The sequence below is a fragment of the Molossus molossus genome, unplaced genomic scaffold (genome assembly GCF_014108415.1).
Source record: "Molossus molossus isolate mMolMol1 unplaced genomic scaffold, mMolMol1.p scaffold_m16_p_3, whole genome shotgun sequence".
Lineage (NCBI taxonomy): Eukaryota > Metazoa > Chordata > Mammalia > Chiroptera > Molossidae > Molossus > Molossus molossus.
The window spans coordinates 107708886-107732578 of NW_023425366.1; the positions used below are offsets into that span (position 1 = coordinate 107708886).

Sequence of the window (23693 nt, forward strand, 5' to 3'; positions counted from 1 at the left end):
ACCTTCAGGAATCAGTCTAGAAAATTCTTACTTCTTGTTTAGCTCTTGGAAGGGTTAGAGTCTTGTCCTGACCGACGGCTCGCAGAGAGGCCAGGGTCTGACTGGGTCGTTAGGTGCTCTGGGTGGCAAAGCGAAGGAATGATACCTGGCTAATTCCCATTGTTATTTATACGCTAAGAGGAGATTCCGTGGAGAAGAAACATAGCATAATCTTAATAAAAATAATAAAGTAGCAACAAATGTGTGTCTGTCCACTGAAAATACACATGCTCTGCTGCAGTGGGACCAGCGCAGCCCCGCGGCCCACCTGGGGGATGATGGTGATCTTGAAGCGCAGGTCGTGCAGGCCGATCTTGGCGATGTTGACATTGTCGATGATAATCTCTCCCTCAGCAGACTCCTTGATCCGAAACAAGCCCAAGGTCAGGGATGACTTCCCGGCTCCCGTCCGCCCCACGATGCCAACCTGTGGGGCAGGAAGGTAAGAACACTGCTATCTGGAGGGTCCCTCCTTGCCCCAGAGTGCCCTCATTCCAGGTGACCTGCCCTGGAGCAGTTCAGTCATCTGGTCAACCTAACTCCCACCGTGGCCCTCACTTTACCAGCTTCCTAGAGAGGCTCCTTTAGGGGCTGTTACCAATTCTTCATGTAAGTAAAAATTATAATTAGCTCTTTTTATAAGCTACTAGAGACCTCCAAAGACCCAGGCATCAGATAGGAGGGATTTTAAATAAGGCCCTATTATTGTCAACTCAAGATATTAAGTAATAACCAGGTTATTTCCCTCACAGTTCTTTCCAGTTCTTTGATGTTGAGTTTCCCAACCTGAGCTGTTGAAATAGCTCAAAGATTCAAGGAGAATCCCCCGCATGCCCCCCTCAGCCCCATCGCAGCTGCGTGAGAAAAAGGGGTTATGGATGTGACCAGGTCTCCACGTATCCTCTCTCGAGGGAGCTGGGCTCCCCTGTAATGGGCAGTGGTGAACATCCTGACATCCAAGTACAGCTCCCCACATCAGCTGGGCTCCCGAGAGGCAGGCTTTCTCCATCTCCAACAGCGATGCCACCGAGCAGACTCATGATACAACACAAGCTATAATGCCTTGGAGACAACACCGCCCACTCTGTCCTTCCCTCGTTGTGAGTTGGAGAACTTATGTCATGGGAACAGAACAGCCTGAGCTGATGGAAGGGACAGTTCAAGTCCCTATGTTCAGAGATGAAAGAAGCCCTGTGCCCTGGAAAACAGCCAGAAAGGCCCGGGTCTAATTCCTGAGGAGGTTCTGAGGGTCTCAGGGGAAGGATGTCTTCCAGGAACAGCTTGGGGTCAAGGGTATGTTCCAAAATTCTGACTATCTCACACTGAGCCATCCCAGCAGTGATGGTGACATCCTTCTAGCCTAGAGATCCCAAATGCAATGCCTACGGGGCCCAAGTAGGCACCTGAGTGGGTGGGGAGGGGCCGGGGGAACAGGGAGACTCACATATTATCTAGCAAGAGCCAGGTGGGGAAAATGAGCCCAGTGTTGCTGGATACTGTGATCTTTCAAGAAAAGCAAAAAAGGGATTTTTATTTTTAAAAAAAAAAAAAGTTCTGGATTTTTTAATATTTGCAACTTACTCAGATTTTTTTCAAAATCGGTCTGTGGACCTCCTTCGGCCCTCAGGCCACCAGTTTGCCACCGTGTTGGACACTGTCTGAGCAGCTTTTACCTCCACAAGCCCCTCCCAGAAAAGGCCACTCACCCCAGGTCTGGGGCTGCAAGGGACTGGGGGGACTGGGGGGACAACACAGCGGTTTCACCTGCCTGATCACAACCAGTGCCCGGCTGCGAACAGGGGTGGGGAGAACAATGTGCACCCACCTTTTCTCCTCCATCGATGGTGATGTTGATGTGCTTGAGCACCAAGTCCAGGTCCTCTCGGTAACGCAGGCTGTAGTCCCGGAATTCCACTCGGCCCACCTGGGGCCAGCTGCTGGGCGGAGCCATCTCCTCGATCCGCCAGGGAGCCTGCAATGTGTGGGGGAGAAGGAGGGCAAATAAGGAATCTGAGGTCCATCTCAGGAGCCCCAAGGCTCTATGTGGGCCGGCCTCCACAACCCCTCTAACCTCACTCCCTCTCCCTGGTTCACTCCGCTCCCCACATGACTTCAGGGTGATTCCTCCAGGCCTTCGCACCTACAGCTTCCTCTGCCTGGACCACTCTTCCCCAGGCTCCGTATTCGGCCTGCTACCCACATCCTGCAGCTCTCGGGCCAGTCCAGACCGCCCTCCCAGCCTGCACCCCGCCCCTTGCTTCATTCTCTTTCAGACACTTTTTTATTCTGTCACCCATGCCCACTGGAATCGCCACTCTGTGAGGACAGGTTCTTTTATTGTTCATTCACTGCTATATTCCAGGGCCCAGAGCACATGATAGGTGCCCAAGAAATATTTACGGGCTGAATCAAACTGGTCTCTAAACATGCACAAGGTTGACTGCCCTCTCGGTCTGGACTGCCACAATATAAGTGGCAGCTGACACTTAAACATCACTTTGTCATATTACCTCACTTAATCCTCACGACAACCCCATAAGTAGGGTCCTTTCATTAGCCCATTTACACATGAGGAAACTGAGACACACAGCCCCTATTTCTGAAAAGCTTCTTAGTCCAGCATTTCCTGAGATTTACAACTGGATAAGCTCCAGGCCAGCATCGGGGCCGTCTTTGGGGAAAGAGAGGAATAGAGAGGACAATAAAAGAAAACTTTTATCCTTTCTTCCCCATAAACTTTTATTAATTTGTTTTTTACCACAAGAATATTTTCCTTTTATAATTTATGTATATAAATGAAAGGGACCTGCTATAAAAACATACGAGTGACCAAAGAGAAGTAGGTGAAACTTTCTAACTATAAATATATATAATACATAAATAATAAAGAAATATATATCATAATAGCAGTAGGGCTCTGAGTGAATCTTTACTTCCTCTTATATTTTTCAAATATGCTTATTCTAAAAATATAAAAATAAATAAAAGTAAAATATTTTTGTAAAATAAATTGAATTTCACACTTTAAGTGAATGAATGGCATGTCATGTGAATTATATCTTAAAGCTGTTATAAAAAACCAAATTCAGTCCTTGACAGGTGGCTCAGTTGGTTGGAGTGTCATCCTACACACCAAAAGTTTGGGTAAGGATTAAATAAATAAATAAATAAACACATTCAATGTTGGGTGGGAAAGTCCTGGTGTAATGCACTCTTATTTCCACAGGGGTCACTGCACCATTCTGGCTGATGCTCTCTGATGAAATGGGACCTGGTTCACCATCTCCGAGCATTAAGACTGCAGGCATCGGTCACCTTTGCAAATCTTCTAAGACAGAGTTTAACTGGGGCAGCTTTGGTCTGATTTCCAAAGGGTATCTTCTTGGGAGGCAGTAGGGCATTGGCACAGACCCAAATCCTGGATCTGCCATTTACCAGCCTTGTGATCTTAGGCAAGTAAGTTAACCTCTCTGTCTAGTTTCCTCACCTGTAAAATGGAACTAGTAATAGATGTGAGTTATAAGGCTCTGTAAAGAACATATAAGTTACTCTATGTGAAATGTTTAGGACAGGACCTGTCACTTCCACAAGGACACAGTATATGTCCCTAGTATTATTGATGGAGATAGTACTGCCAAGGCACTACTGTTATTGTCATTGTTATCACTACTACTACTGGTGGTGGTGTGCATACAGAATAAGGCAGTTATGAGGGGCAACGAGGCACCAAAGACTGCAGATTTGGGTCCTACCGACCACATATGTCCTCGAATCAGCCATCGTCTCCCTAGGCTACCTTTTCTCCATCTGTAAATAATAACTGCAGGGTTTCCAAAACTTCGGTTAATTCCTTACCAGTATATGATTTTTACAATATCCATGTACAGATTCCCATTATTGACTTTAAATACTTTTAACCAGCACATTTGTACTTAATTTTAAAACTTTTTATAGAAAAAAAGAGTCTCATTTCCCATAAGAGAAATTCCCCATAAAAATGTGTAACATAGATTCAGTTTGTCACACAGAGGCTGCCTGTTGCAGGCACACATGGTTTTGCTCAGAGGGGCTTTTTTGGGTGAAGCCATACTGAAGATCAAGGCCTAGAGGTCAGGGCAGGGGCTTGCTCTACCTCCTTCTCAGTTTCTGAATACTCCTTGAGTCTCTCCACTGCCACAATGTTGGTCTCCATCTCTGATGACATCCGAACAAGCCAGTTCAAGTAGGTGGTGACCTGTGAGTGGAAGAGTCACACGGAGCTTCTAGAGTGAGTTTGAGTTGCTTTATTTTAATGAAGTAATTATGAGTTGCGAAATATTTCAGATAAGAAAGGTAGAGAAAACAGCAACCCCACAGAGAGCCTTTACCCAGACTTGCTCCACTGCATCTCTTAAGCAAGCACATTTCAAAATCACCCATGAGCTACACTGGTAGTCAGAAAGGAAATAAGAAAGTATTTTGAAATAGATAATAATAGAAAAACACAATGTATCAAAATTTGGGAGATGCAGCTAAAGCAGTGCTTTGAGGGAAATTTATAGTGTTAAAAGCATTTCTCTTGTACTTGAAGGCATCCAGGCCACATGTCTAATTTCTCTCCTGCTCCGTTCAGTCACTGGGCTGTAGACCTGATCCTCAAACTCCACTCGGCCCCTTTCCTCTCCCACACTCCCAGAGGGACCCAAAGCAAAGACAACTGGTTTCCCCATTAAGAGAAATGGGAAATCCAGCAAGAGTGTCCCCTTACCTGCAATGAGTAAGACACTGAGAGGCCCACCAAACCAGCACTGAGGCTGTGCCGGGAGATCACTGCAAACAGGGCTGCAAACAGGACAATGCAGTTGCCCACACACTCCAGCCGCACAGCCAGCCACCTGAGACACACGGGCAGACAGAAGAACAGACACGCATGCCAGGAGTCAGCTTTTTCAGAGACTTGGTTTCTGGTTCCCCGGGGTGGGGGGCACTTCACTAACTGAAATAATCCCTGATTATTCTGAGAGAGGCCTTCTCTACCCTGCTCCTGGGACACAGGAGGAAGCAGGGCCAAAGGGAAACAATTTCAGTAACTGCTCACTCATCTGGCAAACCCAGGGATTAAGACAGTTCTCTGGAAGCAATCTTTCCAGGAAACTGAAGCTTGTCTTTTTAAGAACCAACTTTTTCTCACTGTAACCTTTACAATTCAGCCACGTGTACACTTTTTAAAAAAATGTCCTGAAAACTTAAGTACTAAGAAGTCACCAACTGTAAGAGGCACCACTGCTTTAAAATAAGCTTCTCTTGGCAGGGACGGGTGAGTGAGGAAAACACACACACTGGTTTCAATGCAGCTCTAAGTGTTCCCAGACCCAGGTCATCCTCATCCCAGAAACATTAAAGTGTATTTTACCTTTTAAAATATACACAGATATTTTAATGGTTTAAAGAGAACTTACGCAAGATATCACACAGCATTAGGAATAGTATTTTAATGTTTCAAAATGGAAAGCACTCTAGAGAGATAGGTTAAACTTCTTTCCACTACAGCCCTTGAGATCCACATGACTGATCTTCATGGGGGTGGGCTACTCCCAGAGACAGACCCACATTTTGACAGACTCCCTAAAACTTCTGCAAGGGAAGGCAAGGTCTCCAGGATCATGGCTTCCCACCCAGTCTTACACGCTAGGGTTACATTGTGCTTGATGGGCTGGCAGCTGGTTCTGGGTCACTTCCAGGATGCTGCCACCCTGTCCCCAGCATTTTCTATCCCACACCTCAAAATATATATCAGGATGCAACCAAGTGAGGAGGATATTTTAGACATAAATCAGACACTTTTCTAAATTCAGTCAATAATTAACAAACATGGCCTTGGCCAGTGTGGCTCAATTGGTTGGGCATTGTCCCCTGCACCAAAAGGTTGCAGGTTTGATTCTCATTCAGGGCTCTTGCCCAGGTTGTGGGCTCAATCCCTGGCAGGAGGCGTGCAGAGGCGGATGAGCGATGTTACATTCTCACATCAATGTTCCTCTCTCTAAAAATCAATAAAAATATTTAATAAAATTAATGAGCAAGCTCCTTTTCCCTTTGGTGATTAATGCTATTCTACCATTCTTGATGCCCTCCCTGGATGGCAATTTAACATGGTTCAACGTAATATTAGTAATTTGCTTCTGATACACATCACCGGGGGTGGAGCTGGGGGGTGATCACCCTTCAGCTGGGAACTATGGTAGGAAAATATTCAAAAGCTGAGTCTGCCCACCACTGAAGACCTTGTATCCCCAGGACAACAGCTAAAGAATAGGTTCTGCAGTCGTTTCTGGCTCCAGGAAAACCCTGTCCCTGCACTTACGTGCCCTGGAGTGCCGGGTGCTCACAGTGCCTGTCGGCTTTGAACGGCTATTCTGTCCTTACAGGTGGAACCGTTCCCTGGGAGGGTCTGAGCTGGCTTCACTCTCCTCCAGGAACGAAGGGGGCTCCCACAACCCCTCCGGCAGGCCCTGCGCGCCCACCTGTTGGCCACAATGCTGGGGTAATAGGCCTTCTGGTTCTCGTCCACCTTCAGGTCGCTCTGGCGGATGAAGCGTTCCTGTTCTGCAAAGGCCCGGATGACACTGACCCCCAGCAAGGTCTCGTTGAAGTGGGAGTAGACCGGGGAGCGGCTGACCGATTCGAGGCGCTTCAGCTGCCGGGAGGAGGCCACGTAGAACCTCTGGGGAGACAGAGTGGGCGGGGGAGTGAATGGCGCGGCCCTCGGCCTAGCTTCCCGGGCTGTGCTGGAGGAAGGCTGGACACAAACGACACCTCCAGGCGGCAAAATGCTGGAGTCGGGCTGCTCCTGACAGGTGTCCCCACGCACCTGGTGAACTGCAGGCCCGCAGCCAACCGCACTGACAGCCGCGTGACAACAGTACAGCTAACACTTCGCAGGGCCCGTACTCCGTGGCGTGTTCTAGGTGCTTTCACATATCGGCTCCATGAACCCTCACTGAAAACCGGAGGTGCTCATCCCTTCTCACCATCAGTAAGCCGAGGCACAAAGAAGCTAGCTAACCTCTCCCCGAAGATCACCTGGCTGGCTAGGAAGTGGCAGAGCTGGGACCCTAAGCCAGACAGCGTGGCTGCCAAGTGCTAACCGCTGCACCGTGCGGCCTCTCTGAAGCCACTGACCGCTCGGGTTTTATGGACCCAGCAGCGAGACTTCAGGCACAGGTTTTGAAGACAACCCGACCTCAGTTCAAGCCCTGACTCTGCCTGTCCCTGTGGGCAGAGACCGCACCTCTCCTGCCCTGACCCGAGCACTCAGCAGGGCCTGGCACTGAGAGCTGACCGAGAAGCTCCCGCTGGAGATGGAGTACAAGCAAACCAGCACTGGCAGCTTCGAGGAGCAGCGACGGACGCTGGGCTGATCTGAGCACACGAGCCCTCCCGGCCTCAGTTTCCTCACCTACGCAGACGGGGCTGGCCAGGCTGAGGGTGCCTCGGCAGGACTGCTGAGAACAGGACGTACATACAACTGCTGCGTAAACAGCAGGGCAGGACAAATGAACACCGGTGGTCAGGGACCAGCCTCCCTGCCCTGCAACAGGTCGCTGGCCAGCTTGGGGCAGAGACCTTCCCGGAGAACACCCAGTACAGCAGGTGGCTCTCGCAGGGCTCCCGTGGCCACTGTCAGGAGCCTCCTGGGGCCCTGCGACCTCTGGAAGCCAACACCAGCCTGGGCAGGTGTGCCGCCCATCTTCTGAACGTGGGTCCTACGACGTCTCTCCTCCTGCAGCTCCCACGGTCTCGAATGAAATCCAGCCCTCAGGGCGTGGACCAAAGCCCTTGGGGACCACCCTCAACACCCTCGACTGGTTTTCTTTCCAAACATCCAGATGGAAACTGTTTTAAGGTGTTTTACCTGCTCCACTGACTCGACTTGGCAGGTCCTCAGAATATTATTTACTGTAAAAATCTAGCCTGAGACAAATTTTTGTTAGGGAACAATCTGATTTAAAAAATGATTAGCTTCCCTTTGAAACTCTATTCCAGAGACGCGGTCCACCCTCTGGACGTGCCTCATTCGTCAGAGACCAAGGCGGTGCCTGGCGCTCATGAATTAAAATGACCGTTCCACGGGCAGCCGGGGGCTGAGCGCTAAGATACTGAGACATATAGGCCAGTGGTTTTCACGGTGCCAAACGACAGAAATGTTTTACTTCAACAACATGGAAGCCCCATAGAGTCCCGCATCATCTCACCTCATACACTACTTTTTTATAAAAATGACTTGCTTTTAAATTGCAACAGTAATATATATTCATCTTTAAAATTCGGAGATAAGTGATATAGAAAAGGACAGTAAATAAATATTATATTGCCCTGACAGGTTTGGCTCAGCGGTTAGAGAGCCAGCCTGTGGTCCAGAGAGACTTGGGTTTGGTTCCTGTTAAGGGCACATACCTCGGTTGCAGTTTGTCCCTGGCCCTGGTCGGTCGTGTGGGTGGCAACCACTCAATGTGTCCCTTTCATGTCAATGTTTCTCTCTCTCTCTCTTCCTCTCTCTCCCTCCCGCTCTGTCTGAACAAAAAATGGAAAACTGTCCTTGGGTGAGGATAAAAATATATATATATGAAGTCCACATCCTGAGATAAATAAGCATGATAACCTTTTAGATCTTTTCCCAACACAGAGAGTGTGTGGGTGTACATACCCACACATACATACATCTAAAAGCCACTTGGTAACTAAGATGTAACATACATCCACCGGGAAGTGCACTGAATCTGTAGAGCTTGATGGATCCTTACGTTTATCCACACCAGCACACCCACTCCCTGATCAAAATCTAGAACATTTTCAGCACCCAGAAAATTCTCCTGTGTCCTCTCACAGTCAGTACACCTGTAGCCAGTATTCTGACTTCTAGAAAACCACACAGTATGTACTCTTTTGTGTCTGGTTTCTTTCGCTCAACATAGTATCTTCAAGAGTCATCCGCGCTGTGTGTATCAGTAGTTCCTTCATTTTTATGCTGAGTCATTTATAGTGTATAAACACACCACAATGTATTTATTCATTTCCTGTAATGGACAATGAAGATGTTTCTAGTTTGGGGCTTTTATAAGTTGAGATGCTAAGAACATTCTAGCATAGTTTTTTATTTTTTGTTTTGCGCTGGATACATTGTCTCATTTCTTTTCTCCCTGCCCCGGCCCTGTCCTCCCCCGAGGATGTTTTTTCATTGATTCTGAGAGAGAGACAGGGAAAAGGGGAGAGGGAGAAAGAGAGAGTGAGACAGAGACAGAGAGATGAGGGAAACATCAATCAGTTGCCTCCCATAGGAGCCTCAACCAGGGATCGAACCCACAACCTTCTTGGTATGTGGAACGACCGTCCAACCAACTGAGCCGCCGGTGGCCAGGGCTCTCATTTCTTTTGCATATATACTGGGGAGTGAGACTGCAGGGTTACAGGATAAGTGGACATTTGGCTAAAGCCATTAAAAAAAAACCCACTCCCATAACCCCAAACCTCAGACGGGCTATGTCTTCATTTCTGCCTCCGTTTCCAGTCCTGCCCACACACTACGCATTTCATCTTAGCTAAAATGACCATGTGCATTCATTTCCTTTGTTGTTCAGAAATAAAATTGGTGTTGCAACAGCGTCTTCCGAATTATCCCTTACAGTACATATGATTCTGCCATGGAGCCCTGGCCGGTTTGGCTCAGCAGTTAGAACGTTGGCCCGCGGTTCAGAGAGACCCAGGTTCGGTTCCTGCTAAGGGCATGTACCTCGGTTGCAGTTTGTCCCCGGCCCCAGTTGGGGTTGTGTGGGAGGCAGCCACTCGATGTGTCTCTCTCACATGGATGTTTCTTTCTCTCTCTCTCTCTCTCCCCTCTCCACTCTAGCTTAACAAAAAATGAAAAAATGTCCTCGGGTGAGAATAAAAAAATAAAAAAAAGATTCTGCCATGGAATCACTCCATGCTGTGCTCAAGGTTCTGCTGCTGGCAGCTATCTGAGCTGTTTCCAGTGCTGCGTTGGGTCTGTTCTGTTCCTTTGAACTGTGTCTTTCAGGAACATTTCCGGCCAGGGTATGACCATGAATGCCATTTTTGGTGGTGGCAGTCAGGTGATTTTCCGAAGTTGGCAAGAAGCTGAAGAGAACACCACGAGGGCCTGAGAACTGAACCTGTTCTCCCTGATTCTACCTTTGTTCACGCTCACCGATCACTGGCCACAGTGTGGTGGGGTCCGGGGCTGGCTGGCCGGACCGAGGCCTCCCGTGGGGGCCCCACATGAGCCGGCTCCAGTGTGGTTCGAGGCTGGAGCCCTCACCATTTCCTATCCTTACTTTGTGTTGCAGCCGTTAGGCCCTCATCTAAACCCTACCCCCACCAGCAACTTGCTGCAGCCAAACTCCTAGGGCTGAGAAGGGACAGATCACCCTGTGGTTACCAGCACGAGCTCTGGGCTCAGACAGACGTGAGTTCAGACAGCCAGCTCAGCCATTAGGGCCTCAACACACTGATGTGCCAACTAGAAACAACCTACGCTGCAGTTGCCTAAGAAACCAGAGATGCTGACTCATTTATCATATGCTCCTTGCCCTGTCCCCTTCCTCAGGCTGGCTACAGCTGTGAAGAAGTCCGGGATGGTCACCAACGCCCAGGACGGCCACACCAGCCCTGAATGACCCACCTCTGTATGTCCATTACAGGAGAGAACAATACACCTGTTCTTGTTCTTACTTGCATCTCCACTATCTTTCAGGGACTTAGGGACTAGAAATTTTCATAAAATTCTTAGGGAAGTTTTGGTAATAAAAGTAACTCCATAACTATAGTTATTTTCTTTCACAACATTTGGTTATCGCAAGCAGAAAACAATCAACCGAGGTACCCAAACTGATGACGCATGCCCGCTCCCCCAGCAAACGCTTCGCAGCTCCACGATGGGGCGCCCACCCCTCACCTGGACAAAGAAGTAGATGAGGCCCAGGGGAGGGATGATGACAGCGGCGATGGGTGTGGCCAGCAGGATGATGATGCAGGCGCCGATGACATTGAACAGGGAGCCCATGAACATCTTGATGACCTGCGGGATCATGGAGTCCACCGTGTCCATCTCCTTGGAGAAGCGGTTCACCAGGTTCCCACTGGGCGTCCGCTCGAAGAAGCTCATGGGTGACCACAGGACGTTATGCAACAGGTCCAGGTGCAGGCGGCGGGAGGCGAAGATGCCCCCGATGGACACCGCCATGGAATAGCCAAACACCGCAATACCTGCAAAACACTCCCGAGTTAAACTCCACGATGGGGCAGGGGCCAAGCTGGGGGCTGGGACAAGTGGCCACGTGACCACATGGACGAAGCAGGGCTGGATCCTCAGCTAACAATTAATAATAACAATGGCCGTTACTTACTGAGCACTTACTAACTATGTGCCAAGCACTGCACTGAAGTCTTACAGGCATGTAATCCGTATGACAACTCTGTATAAGTTAGCTCACCACCCACTTCACCGAGGAGGCGCTGAAGTCCAGACAGGTGGACTCCTCCGCCCTCAACACCCAGCCAACCAGGCAGCCGCTCCCGGCTCAGCGCTCCACCTGCAGGCTCCCGGCTCCCGACCAGCAGGGCGACGGACCCTCCTGCTGACTGACACACTACATCTGCACCGCCCAGGGCACGGCCAGGGCCACACGTGCTGCCGAGCACCTGAAATGAGGCTTGTGTACGGAACAACTGAGGTTTTACTTTTATTTAATTTTAATGAATTGAAAAATTCAAAGAGCTACCTGTGGCCAGTGACTGCTATTACAGGGCGGCACAGCCCTAGAACACCATGCCCTCTCTGTGCACCACCGCCCCTCGGCTATAATTTGGAGTCCACAGTCCTTCGCCCTATGAGGGTGTTGCAGGGACTGAGAAATTTAAAAAGCTCATGTCTGCTCTTCTGAGGTTTTCCGACACCACCTCCTAGAGTTCCAGAGGCATTTGCTGCTCCTCCAAACTACCCACAGAAGGGCCCCCCTTCTTTGCAGGGAGGCGATTTCATAGGGATGAAGAGGCTTCCATCTTGGCCTTCTTCATCAAGGAAGAAACCCGAGAGGCAGGGCTAAACTGACAGGCTCTGGGGCCAACACTGTCAAATCTTGTCTCTGTCACCTACCAGGTGTGTGACCTTCCACAAGTCACTTAACCTCTCTGCACCTCAGTTTCCCCACCTGTAACATGGGGACAATACTTACAGCAATGTCAAATGTAAGGGGCCTACCCAGCAATGTGCTTGGTGCACAAAAAGTGGTAAAAAATGTATACATTTATTGTACACACTATGTATCATATACATTGAATGTACATGTGTATATATAGATACACAGCTCTTATGAGCACATTAACACATAGTTAATGTACCTTCAGACAGCAGGTAAAAGCCCACAAATAAGACTGTGCAGAAGCACCAGGGGGCAAGGCCCTCGTCATTAATGCTCCAGGTGACCTCTCTTCCTCAACTTTCCTCATCTGTAAAACGGGCACACTGGAGCTCTCCTCCGTCTCCTAGGGCCCTATGAAACAGAGCATTCAAAACGCATTCAGTCCACAAATACTTAGTGTCAACTGGGTGTCAGTTACCACTCGTCTGCGTTTGGCATGGTCGGGGCGTCTAGAAAACCCCGATGAGCGGGCGCCAGTTCTCTAACAAGACACAGAAGTGGTTCCAAGGTCAGGTGGGGCAGGGGAGGGTGCGGAGGGGCGGCTCCCACCTTGTGAGATGCCCAGGGCTCCATAGACGCTCAGCCGGACTTTCGTGTGCTCCTGGGTCCCATTGACGATGGGGTCATCCGTCCAGAGACTGAGCCAATAGTTGGAGGCCAGGGCGGCAACGTGGTTACATAAGAACAGGAAGATGCTCAGAAAGGAGATGAACAGTCCAATGGCCTTCATGTAGTCCCAGTACACGGACAGCTTGACCTGGAGGCCACGGGAAGGAAGGCAGTTTACCCAGTGCGCCTCCGCCCCGGGCCAGCACCTGTGCCGTCCAGTCCCTCCACCTGTGCTCCTGTCTGTGGCGCCCGCCCCTTGTTAGCTGACAGTCAGCTCTGCCCCTGCTGGGCTTGGTTTCGACAAACCCCAGGTATCTTGCCTCCTATGTGTGTTCACTGTCAGTCATGTCAAGCTCTTCAGGCTAGATTTGGAGTCATAAAGGTCATGTCTGAGTGACAGCCTGGTTGAAAGGTAACAGATGAAAGATCAGAGGTCTGATGTATAACTGAGTGCTTCCTTTTTTCTGTTTCAAGTCTCTGTTCTTCAAACTCAGTGGGAAGAGGGTGTCAGAATGAAGAACATGTTCATGCAACTGAGCTGCCTGCTATCCCTGAATGACCCTGTGGGACTCAGGGACTACTTCCCCACGAGCAGTGGAACATGGCAGCGTGGGAGGCAGAAGTGGCCGGGTGAGCTGAACCCAGCTCCTCTTGGTCCGACCCTGGCAATGCACAACACCCCTCCCCATCTCCGTTTTCCTTGAATCTAAAATGCAGGTACTACTGGGACCTGTCTGCTCTGGGGTGTGGGGTGCAATGAGTTAAAGGGCCTGGCGTCTCTGGCTCCTTGGAGGGTAAGCGAGAGCAAGGCGGGAGGACACGGTACAGCCACCTGTGCCTCTGGCCGCAGGTGTAGTGGCAGGTGAGGGAGAAGCGGGGAACAGAGGGTCCCAGGGGAGTCTAGATACATCCAGGTAAGTCTGAGAAGTACCCACCCTCATACCACCATACCACCTTTCAGGGGTGGGTTGTTTTTCTTTGTGTACTTATTTTTAAAACTCTATTCCCTGTTTTTTAAAACAATAAATAAATAACCATATTTACTTTTTAAAATAAACTTTGGAACAATGCCCCAAGTGGGAACTTATTGACACTTGGCCAATACAGACGATTGTAAAAATATATAAACAAAATAAGAGCTTTCAACCCACTGTGCTTGTTACAAAGAAAAGTTAGCAATCTGGAGACTGAATGTGTGTCCCCCCAAATTCACATGTCGAAATCCTACCTCCCAATGTGATGGCGTTAGGAGTTGGGCCTTTGAGAGGTGACCAGTTTCATGGAGGGGAACAGGAGGAGTGCTCTGATAAAAGGAGGCCTCAGAGAGATCCCCAGTCCCTTCCGCCACGTGAGAAGACAGCCGTCTACGAACAAGGAAGCTGGTTCTCACCAGACACCGAATCTGCTGGTGCCTGGATCTTGGACTTGCCGGCCTCCAGAGGGGTGAAGGACCAATGTGCTGTTTCTAAGCCACGCAGCCTACGCCACTGTTAGAGCAGCCCAGAGGAACTAAGACAGCTAGGTACTGCGGACGAGCTAACGACCGACTTTCATGTAACCATGAGGGCTGGAAAGCTTTCCTTCCGACTGTGTGATTTAATATTATTTGGCATCTCCTATAAACAGAACCCCGCATGATGGGAAGCCTACCACTAAGGAGACATTCCCAGCAGCTCAAAGGAGGTGGTAGTGAGTACGGCAGAGACTGTAAATGACAACCCTGGAGTCGGACTGCTAGGTTCCCAGCTCTGCCACTCCTCAGCTGCGACCGGGGTGAGTCACCTAGGCAACTCCCAGGCCTCGGTCTGCTGCACTCAGTACAGTACCTTTACAGGCTGCCGCAGGAAGACCAGAGCTAACAAACAAAGCCCTCTGCACGAGGCCCAGCACACACGGACACGCCGTAACCACCACCCGTCGTCCTCACGTCGGGAACCAGCCCTCACCTGCCCTGTTTGAGCCTTGTCTGCTTCCATCATCTTCCACGTGTCCTCCTCCTTGGCCCCGGCCTTCTGCAGCTCAGCAGAGCTGTTGTGGTGCCGGCTGACATCCCCGCTGTAGGAGGAGGAGCTGCTGAGCTGTCTGGGGAAAGCAAGGCATCTGGGTGTCAGCCAACCCTGGGCAGGGGCGGCAGTCCCAACGAAGTACCAACCCAGCTCAATCTTCCAGTTTCACAGATGCAACCCAAAGAGGGGAGGGTCATGCCCTCGGGCCCCAGGAAAGAAGTGTTCCTTTATGCAGGCATTATTCAAAAAGCATGTCTCACCCACCAGTGGTCACCAGCTTGATGCAGACCATCACAGAATATCACAGACCATGTGACCCAGGACTCTTTCCTCTCTGAGAAGTCCTGTTCTCTGGGACTTATAACTTTGAGGAATACCACGGCGGGGGGGGGTGTGTACATGTGCCTGAGAACACAGGACATTCCCTCGCACAGCCATGGCTCAGACCTCCACAAGCAGAGGTGATGCAGTGGGACCCCTGTTCACCGACTCTCTCCCGCCTTCCTGGTTTGCCTGCCTCGATGGAGCGAGCACCCAGGCTGCAGAGATGCTGGGAGCTGAGGGTGGCCTCCAGCCTGCAGCCAGTTAGGAAATGAGGACGTGAGTCCTGCCAACAGCTGCATGAGCATGGAAGCAGATCCTTCAGATAAGACCCCAGCCTGGCCGGCATCTTGGCTACAGCCTGAGAGTCACTGAGCAGAGGACCCAGCTGAGCCACACCCAGAACCCCAAGACACAGAAACCACGAGATGACAAGCCATTAAGTTTGTGGTCATTCATTATGGAGCAACAGAAAACCAATGCCCCAGTGTTCTGCATGCTTCTGCTCAGTCTGCCATGGCTCTCCGGTGTGCATCCCGCCATCCCTGCCCCGTATGCCAGGACCACTCGCAGGCTCCGCCCCATCTCGGCTGCTGCAGTACATTCTTAGATGGCAGCAACCGTGACTGATTATGCAGGCTGCCCGCCTGAACCTGGCAGTGCCCCACGTCCCCGGTGTGACTCTGGGAAAGGTTCTGATTTACACACATACGCCCAGCTCCCCACCTTCACAGGTGCACTGGCAGAGAAGGAAATCTTTCCACCTGCGTGAAAATCAGAGGCCAAGAGGTACTGTGCCACTGTTCTGAGGGCAGAGCTGCTCAGGACAGTCTCCTTCCCGGCCCCATGCCTGTGAAAACCCCCAAAAGAAGTAGGTCCGGGCAGCCCCAGCTCACCCGACAAAGGCTGAGTGCTGCTTACTGAGTGCTGGTGGCACAGGCACTGTCCTAAGTGCCTCACCGGTACCATATCATGTGAGCGCAGGCACACCACACACCCCGTCTGACAGCTGGGAAACTGAGGCACAGAGAGGGTGAGCGACCAAGTCCGCAGAAGGCCACTCCTCCAATGCCCGAGGATCTCACTGTCTGCGACCTCCTTTAAAGCAGCCAAGTGTATGCCCTGGACAGTATGGCTCCGCGGTTAGAGTGTCGGCCTGTGGCCAAAGGAGTGAGGGTTCAATTCTCAGTCAAGAGCACGTACCTGGGTTGCAGGTTGGATTCCTGGCCCCAAGGGGTCATGCAGGAGACAACCAATTGATGTGTCTCTCTCACATCACTGTTTCTCTCTCTCCCTCCCTTCTTCCCTTCCACTCTATCTAAAAATCAATAGAAAAATATCCTCAGGTGAGGATCAAAACAAAAACACCAGCAGCAAAGCCTAGAACTTAGGAGCTGTGGCTCAAAGGCCAGACTCGCCTTCCAATCGCAGCTGAGCTTCTCTTTAGCTGTACAACCTGTGGGGAGCTCCTCTGTAATAGTTTGCTCATCTGTAAAATGGGAAAAAGACAGTGACTACCTCTAGGTTCAGAGTGTACCGGGCTTGGCCCTGAGCCAGGGTCCTAATGGTGCATAAAAACGCAGTAGTCACCATTACTATGGCTATCTGACTACTTTACACTGAATGCTGGTTCTTCTCTTTTTTATCCTCACCCGAGGACCTTTTTTCCCATTTTTTGTTCAGATATAGAGAGGAAGAGAGAGAGAGAGAGAGAGAAACATCGACGTGAAGGGACACATCGAGTGGCCGCCACCCGCACGACCAACCAGGGCCGGGGACAAACTGCAACCGAGGTACGTGCCCTTAGCGGGAACCGAACCCGGGTCTCTCAGGACCGCAGGCCGACGCTCTAACCGCTGAGCCAAACCGGCCAGGGCTGAATGCTGGTTCTGAAAGCCGCAACCTTCCAGGACCCTAAGAGTGACTTGAGCAAAAGTCCACACCATGTAGGAACGTGAGTGTCGGAAGTGCAGACGTGGTGAAATCACGAGGCCTGTGTGTATCGTGCCACCGGGCGGGAACAGTGCCAGGCTCCCCGCTCAGGCCTCTGTGCTTTGAAAAGTGAGGTTCCCAGAGGATCCGGGGAGGAGGCAGAAAGCCTGCACTGTCACGACCCTGGAGAGCTGAAGGCCTTTTTTGGGAGGTGGAGCCACGCCCCTGGCACCTGCACCTCCTCTGGCCACGGCGGGGGCAGACGTGCGGCGCCTCCGTCCCTGCCCTTACCTCTGCAGCTGCTTCCCCGCAGCTCCCGTCACCACCATGCCATTCTCCATCTGCTTCGTCTCTTTCCCGGGACCGCTCATGCCTGCGACTCCTGGCAGAAGACAGAGAAGGGGACTCGTGGTCTCAAGGGCCAATGCCAAATCCAAAGACAAGGAAAACCTGTCACTTGGGGGAGAGGGCAAAAAACCTGGCCTCTAGGAAGCTGCAAAGGAAGCCCTGCTTGGCGAGACCACAGCAGGCTCGGGGCTGGGTGCAGGAGCTACTACTCTCAGCCAGCTCCCTGAGGCCAGGGATGGTGCTCTGCAACCGTCTTGAGGGCCCCACTAGCTGAGGACATTGGGCTGAGGTGCCCTGTGCCAGCAGCAACGGGTACAATCCAGTTCAGCGGCAGCCCCTGCTGCAGGAAGCTTGGCTAATGGGGCCCGGATGCGAGGAACCAGGAGGGTGGAAAGGGCACAGCCCTCTGGTCCCCAAGCAGGGGTAATATGCAAATAACAAGCTGTTTTGACACCGACCCTTTGGCTGCCTAATCACAGGGTGGTCCAGAAGGTCCAGGGTAGGGGGCACCTCGGGCAATGGCTGCTTCCTCAACAGTAAGGAAATGTTTAAATAACTGATATGGCCACCGTGGACACCAGCTGGACACCACCCAATCCCAGGAAGTACCCACCCCTCAGCTCTGATCACTGTCACCTGGACAGTGAAGGCTACTGTTTGTCAAGGGTGTGGTGGCCACTGTGCTGAGATACTGTACCCCCATTCATCTGCCCAGCTACTCAGTGAGACACTGATCACCCCGAATCCGCTGATTTCCTTCCTTTCTGGTGCTCGGAGAAAAACAGCATAAGAGACAAGTACGATGTAGGGCCCTAAGGGATGACCCAGGAGAGGAGGGGAGGGATGCAGGAGAGAAGTCACAAAAGGGGATACACACGCAGCCAGGGTGCCCCTGGGAACATGCTGATGTGCCATGCAGAGAAGCAGGATCCAAAGGGCAGGCCCTCTGGAGCGACAGCCATGGGAAGACAGAGAGCAGGAAGCTAGGGCTCGTTCTGGGGGTAGGGGAGGAGGTCCCTCCTGACTCTCAGTCTTGGCTGTGAACCAACCACCGGGGAAGCCCAGGGTCCGCCCAGGTGCCTGCAGCGACTCTGTGGGGAGCCGGGTCTCTGTGTGGAGTTAGAGCAGTCAGGTGGGAAGTGTTCTCACTTCCTAGCTGTGTGTACCTGGGAAGTGACGACCCTCCACACCTCAACTTCCACATCTGCAAAGTGAGAGCAACAACAGCACGCTCCCCCCTACGCAGGAAGACGAACGATGCTTGGGAAGGCATGAGACACCATGCCTGTGTACGGTGCTTGGGAAGGCATGAGACACCATGGTGGTGCTTACTGTTATCTGCACTTTAAACATGCTCTACAGATAATTCTGGCACACAGCCAGGATTGAGAACTGCTGCTTTAAACACTTCCTTTGTGAGCATCTCTGTTAATTCAAAACAAAACAAAACAGCAGTGGTACCAGGCGGGACCTCCCATGCAGCCGCATGCAGCCAGCGCTCGCGTACAGGCCCAGCATCCGGGCTCGGGCCTGGCCTCGGCCATCTTTCTCTGTGCAGGGGTGGGGATGCCCGAAAACACTCCCTGTTCTGCGGGCGGGCGCTTCACAGAGCCCGGCTCTGCCACCTGGCTGCCCAGGCCGCCCTCCATAGCCTCAGCCTTCTCTTCTCCTGCCCCCCACTCCACAGCAGCCCCCAGGACTAGACGGGAGCCTCCGCAGGGGCCTCCTGTGGCTGCCTCCCCTTCGCAACCCCATTAGCCCACAGGTGATGCGCAAGCTGGGCGTTGAAAACGTCTCCGCAAGGGGAGAAACCAAGGAGTCCAAGAAGGGCCACGTGAACGTGTCAGTCCACCATCTGTCTGCCTTCTTCCCAGGCGATTAGCCCTCCCCCCTCCCTATGGTCTTGGCAGGCCGGTCCATTAGGGTGCCCCAGGCTCCCCCAGCCTAGGCCAGGGGTGTGGGGGAGCTGCCCAGGGTCAGCCCGTCAGAATCCTCCTCCTAGGATGCTGAACCAACATTGGCCCCACAAGGACCAGAGACAGTTCCAACTAATCTGTCTTAAGGGAGTGTCGTTCCCAGAGTTCCCACCTCTCGAGTCCTGTTGTCAGTTTTGCCTTTGATTTCTGAGCTACCTGATGTCCTCCCAGTAAATACCCTTGTTGGTAAGTGGCTGGAGTCGGCTTCTGTAGCCACAAAAGGGCCCTCTGTCTGAACCCTCAGCCACCCAATGCTGGTTACAGAAGGCAGGAGGGACAGGTCTGCTCCAGCAGCCAGTTCAGAGGGGACAGGGCAGCCTTGCTGGCTGACGTTCTGCTAGAAGACATGGCTCCTCTGGGCACCCGCACCACCTGCAGTGACTCCATCAGGCAACTCATCACCTGCACGGTTGTGGCCGGCCACCGTCTTGACCATGCCCAGGGGTAGGAGTGGCTTAATAATCAAACACTGTCCATCTACCGTGTGCCAGGCATTTCACAGTTAGGATCTCCTTCAAGACGTGCGAGTCACGGTCATTTGACCTATGAGACAGTACAGCTTAGTCAAGGTCGCCCAGCTGAGCGGGAGAGCTGGAGATGCTAACTGCAACCCTAAATGCCCACTGAAAGCCTGGACCATCGCAGATGCCCAGTAAACATTGCTGGATGCTGGATGAACAGTGGAAGAGCGGGCGTTGCAGGGCCCTTCCCAGGCATGCAGTCACAGGGCAAGTCCGTCTACAACCTCATGCTGCGAGCACAGCGGTTCTAACCCTCGTGCCACTGACCTTCCTCCTCCTCGTCCACCACTCTGCTGCCTGGGAATTCACAAGATCCAAGAAAGTATTAAGAACCAAGGCAAAAACTCCCTCCCGAAGCCCCCGTGTAAATACCCAGAGGGGATGGATGGATGTGTTCTCCTAAGGATGCGGGGCGGTGTTATCTCAAAAAGTTAAAAATTGAACTGCTATGGACCCAGTGATCCCACTTCTAGGAATACACCCTAAGAAGCTTGAAACACCCATTAGAAAGAATATATGTACCCCTATGTTCATAGCAGCACTATTTACAACCACTGATCTGGAAACAGCTCACAATATCACATTGTGTGTATATACCACAGCTTTTCATCCACCCATCTACAGTAGATGGGTGGATGAAAAGCTGTGGTATATACACACAATGGAATACTATGCAGCTGTAAGAAAGAAAGATCTCTTATCCTTTGAGATGACATGGAGGGGCCTGGATAGCATTATGTTAAGCGAAACAAGCCAATTAGAGAAAGACAAATATCACATGATCTCACTTATTTGTGGACTATAATGAACAAAACAAACTGATGAACAAAATAGACCCAGAGACATAGAAGTAGGGTACAGACTGACAAACCTCAGAAGGGGGGGGTGGGGGGTACGAAGAGATAAACCACAGAATTTATATGCATGTGTGGGTAACCAATGGACATAGACAACAAGGCTGGGGATGGGGCGGGGAGGGATCAGGAGGAGGGTGTCAATGAGGGAAAAATGAGAAACATTTGTAACAAAAATAAATAAAAATTTTTTTTTTTAAAAAAAGGATGAGGGGCAAGGATGGCTGAGGGAGCGGCTGCATTTGTGACTCAGTTTCCCCATCCTTCGTGCTACGGGTGGATCCTGATAAGCACCTTGCACGAGGCCAGCCCGTTCTCTAAAAGCCATAACCATAGGAGTTTAAACAAAGGGCAGACCAAGCGTCGCTGTCACACCTGTTTCACAGCAGCAGAGGGAAGGAAGTAGAGTATCACAGCGTGGCAGGGCCGGCGTGGCAGGGCAGGCGTGGCAGCTGGAGGCGGCTCAGCCTCAGTGCCAGCTCACAGTCTCTAGCTCTCAGAGGACACGAGAACCTTACCCCAAGCCAGGCATCGTCCCTGCCCTTGAACTTGCGTGCTGCCTGGGCTGTGTGCTCAGCCAGCTGCTGGCCCCCGGAGCAGGCACCTCACAGGCTCACTGTTTATTCCAGTAATACTGCCTTTACTCAAGAAGGTTCTGGAACTCCGCTTGGACAAGGGCCAGCAGGCAAGCCTCCCTTAAGGGACCGATCCAAGCCACTGCTTCACAGTCAGCGCCTCGCTTTTGACCAAAAAGGGAAGTGACCGGCTGCATCCCTTGACCCCCCTCCGCCTCACTGGGCCATGGAGGTTCTTCATACTCCAAAGGGAAAGAAATATGGCCACTGCGGACAGCCGAAAGGAATGTGCTGTCTGTAGACAGTCTCTCCAGCAGCTGTTTGGCGTTTACGGCAGATTTTTGTAACATGGGGAGGTGCGTATGACCCAGTGTTAAGGGGAGAAATCAAAGGAAGGGCAGAACTGATTTAGAGAGACAGGTGGAGAGAGGCCCGATGCCAGGGCAGCCCCTCCCTCTCTGGGGCGGGGGAGTGGAGGGAGGTTCTTCGCGCTTTTCTGCAGGTTGCCACTGTCTACGATGAGCACGCAGCGATTGTATCATCAGTAAAATGAAAAGCAGCAAAAATTTGAGGTGGTGGAAAGTGGACACACTGTTGGGATCGAGGTCTCTCCTCAGCGATAACAGGGCAGGACCTGGGCGGCCCGGCGTCGGAGCGGAGCTGGCGTCTCGCCCTCCCGGGGCCCAGCGATGCTTCACAGCTGGTGGCAGGGGCAGGCGCACTGTGCATTGCAGGGTGTTCAGCAGCCTCTCTGGTCGCTACCCACCAGATGCGGGGAGGCTGCCCCCCACGGTGACGACCACACATGCCTGCAGACGTGGCACAAATGCTCCCTGGTGAAAACCACCGCCCTAGGTCCCAGAAACCAGGGTAAATTTTAAAATGCTCTTCACCTTCCAGGTACACAGGTTTTGGGCCAATTTGTTCATCTCTTTGCAACCAAAAGAAAAAAAAAATTTCCTAGAAATCAGTATAATGAATGTCCCTGGGGAGGGACACCTCCCCACCCCAAGCCTGGTTCCTGTTACATCTCCCCCTTCCCCACCCCGATGAGAAAGAACCCCCCAAACCAAACACCCTTCCTTCACTCCTGGGTGTTCTAAAAAAGACCTGATTAAGCCAACAAGAAAAAACAAAGCTTCCCTGTAGGAGAAGCCAAGAATGTGGTTCAAACAAATCCAAGGTCACTGGCACTTGGAGCTGGCTAGGCAAGACTAGACCCGGACTGAGCCTTATCGCTGGGCCTGCGGGAGGCAGAACGAGAGGGGCTGCCCAGCTGATTTCAGACACACAGGTCGAGAACTTCCCTGCCCCGCTCGGCAGGAGGCTGGGGGGCTGAATTGGGGAAATGACCCCACAGTGGTGTTAGGGTGGTGGGTGGTAATTTCATCAACAAATTAAGTGCTGATGTGCACCCAAAAAAAGAGAAAAAGAAAAAAGAAATTGGCAGCCTTCTGTGTTCTGCACAAGCTGCTTTAGATACGCCTGCAGCTGGGGAGGAATGGGAAGAAAGCCACCTGTGGCCAACCAAGTTTAAGGACATCCGTCCCCCGCTCACCTGGACAGACAGTAGAGAGGGAACTCATGCTGGGGAAAAAGTCAGTTAAACCCACACTTGCTGCCCGGCCGGTGTGGCTCAGCGGATTGAGCGTCATCCCATGGACTGAGAGGTCCTGGTTCAATTCCGTCAGGGCACATGCCTGGGTTGTGGACTCCATCCCCAGTGGGAGACGTGCAGGAGGCAGCCGATCGATGTCTCTCTCTCACATCGATGTTTCTATCTCTTTCTCCCTTCTTCTCTCTAAAACAAAAAAACCCCACAACAATAAAAACCTATTTAAAAAAAAACCAACATGTGTTGACTTGGAAAACATAGAGGGTTATTTTCGCCTAACTGTAGCCCACAAAGAAGGTCAGTGAAGTAAAGTGATTTTGAGGCAGCCACCAGCCATCACGTGACCTTGACTTGACTCAGGCTCAGAGGAAGGAGATTCTGCAGCAAGAAGAAAACAGGCTAGACTTAAGGCAGAACTTTCCCATCACGAGAGTGTGAACCTGCAGAAACTCATTCCAACCAGGGTCAGCTATCTCATGGTGGCTAAAGAAAGTATGTTTAAAACTAGGGTGCATAGCAGCACTATTCATAATAGTCAACTCAAAAATGTTTGTCAGTGGATAAATAGATTAGTAAAATGATGCAGTGTGCTCACACAATGGAATATTATTCAACAATCAAAAGAAATAAAGTCTGGCCATGGCCAGGTGGGTCGATTGGTTGGAGCTTCACCCTGAACACCAAAAGGTGGTGAGGTTGTGGT

General features: G+C 51.4%; 1 protein-coding gene across 3 annotated transcripts in view; it reads right to left on the reverse strand.

Annotated features, from left to right (window-relative positions):
* ABCC1 (ATP binding cassette subfamily C member 1) overlaps positions 1 to 23693 on the reverse strand; it is a 142060-nt gene that overhangs the window by 3399 nt on the left and 114968 nt on the right. For all 3 annotated transcript variants that reach the window (XM_036278743.1, XM_036278741.1, XM_036278742.1), the window contains 9 exons: positions 17393 to 17483; positions 14789 to 14924; positions 12783 to 12990; positions 10988 to 11298; positions 6540 to 6739; positions 4787 to 4913; positions 4172 to 4273; positions 1865 to 2011; positions 308 to 466 (listed from right to left, as the gene is read on the reverse strand). In XM_036278743.1, coding sequence (XP_036134636.1) covers positions 308 to 466; positions 1865 to 2011; positions 4172 to 4273; positions 4787 to 4913; positions 6540 to 6739; positions 10988 to 11298; positions 12783 to 12990; positions 14789 to 14924; positions 17393 to 17483 — 1481 coding nt within the window. The remainder of the gene's footprint in view (positions 1 to 307; positions 467 to 1864; positions 2012 to 4171; positions 4274 to 4786; positions 4914 to 6539; positions 6740 to 10987; positions 11299 to 12782; positions 12991 to 14788; positions 14925 to 17392; positions 17484 to 23693) is intronic.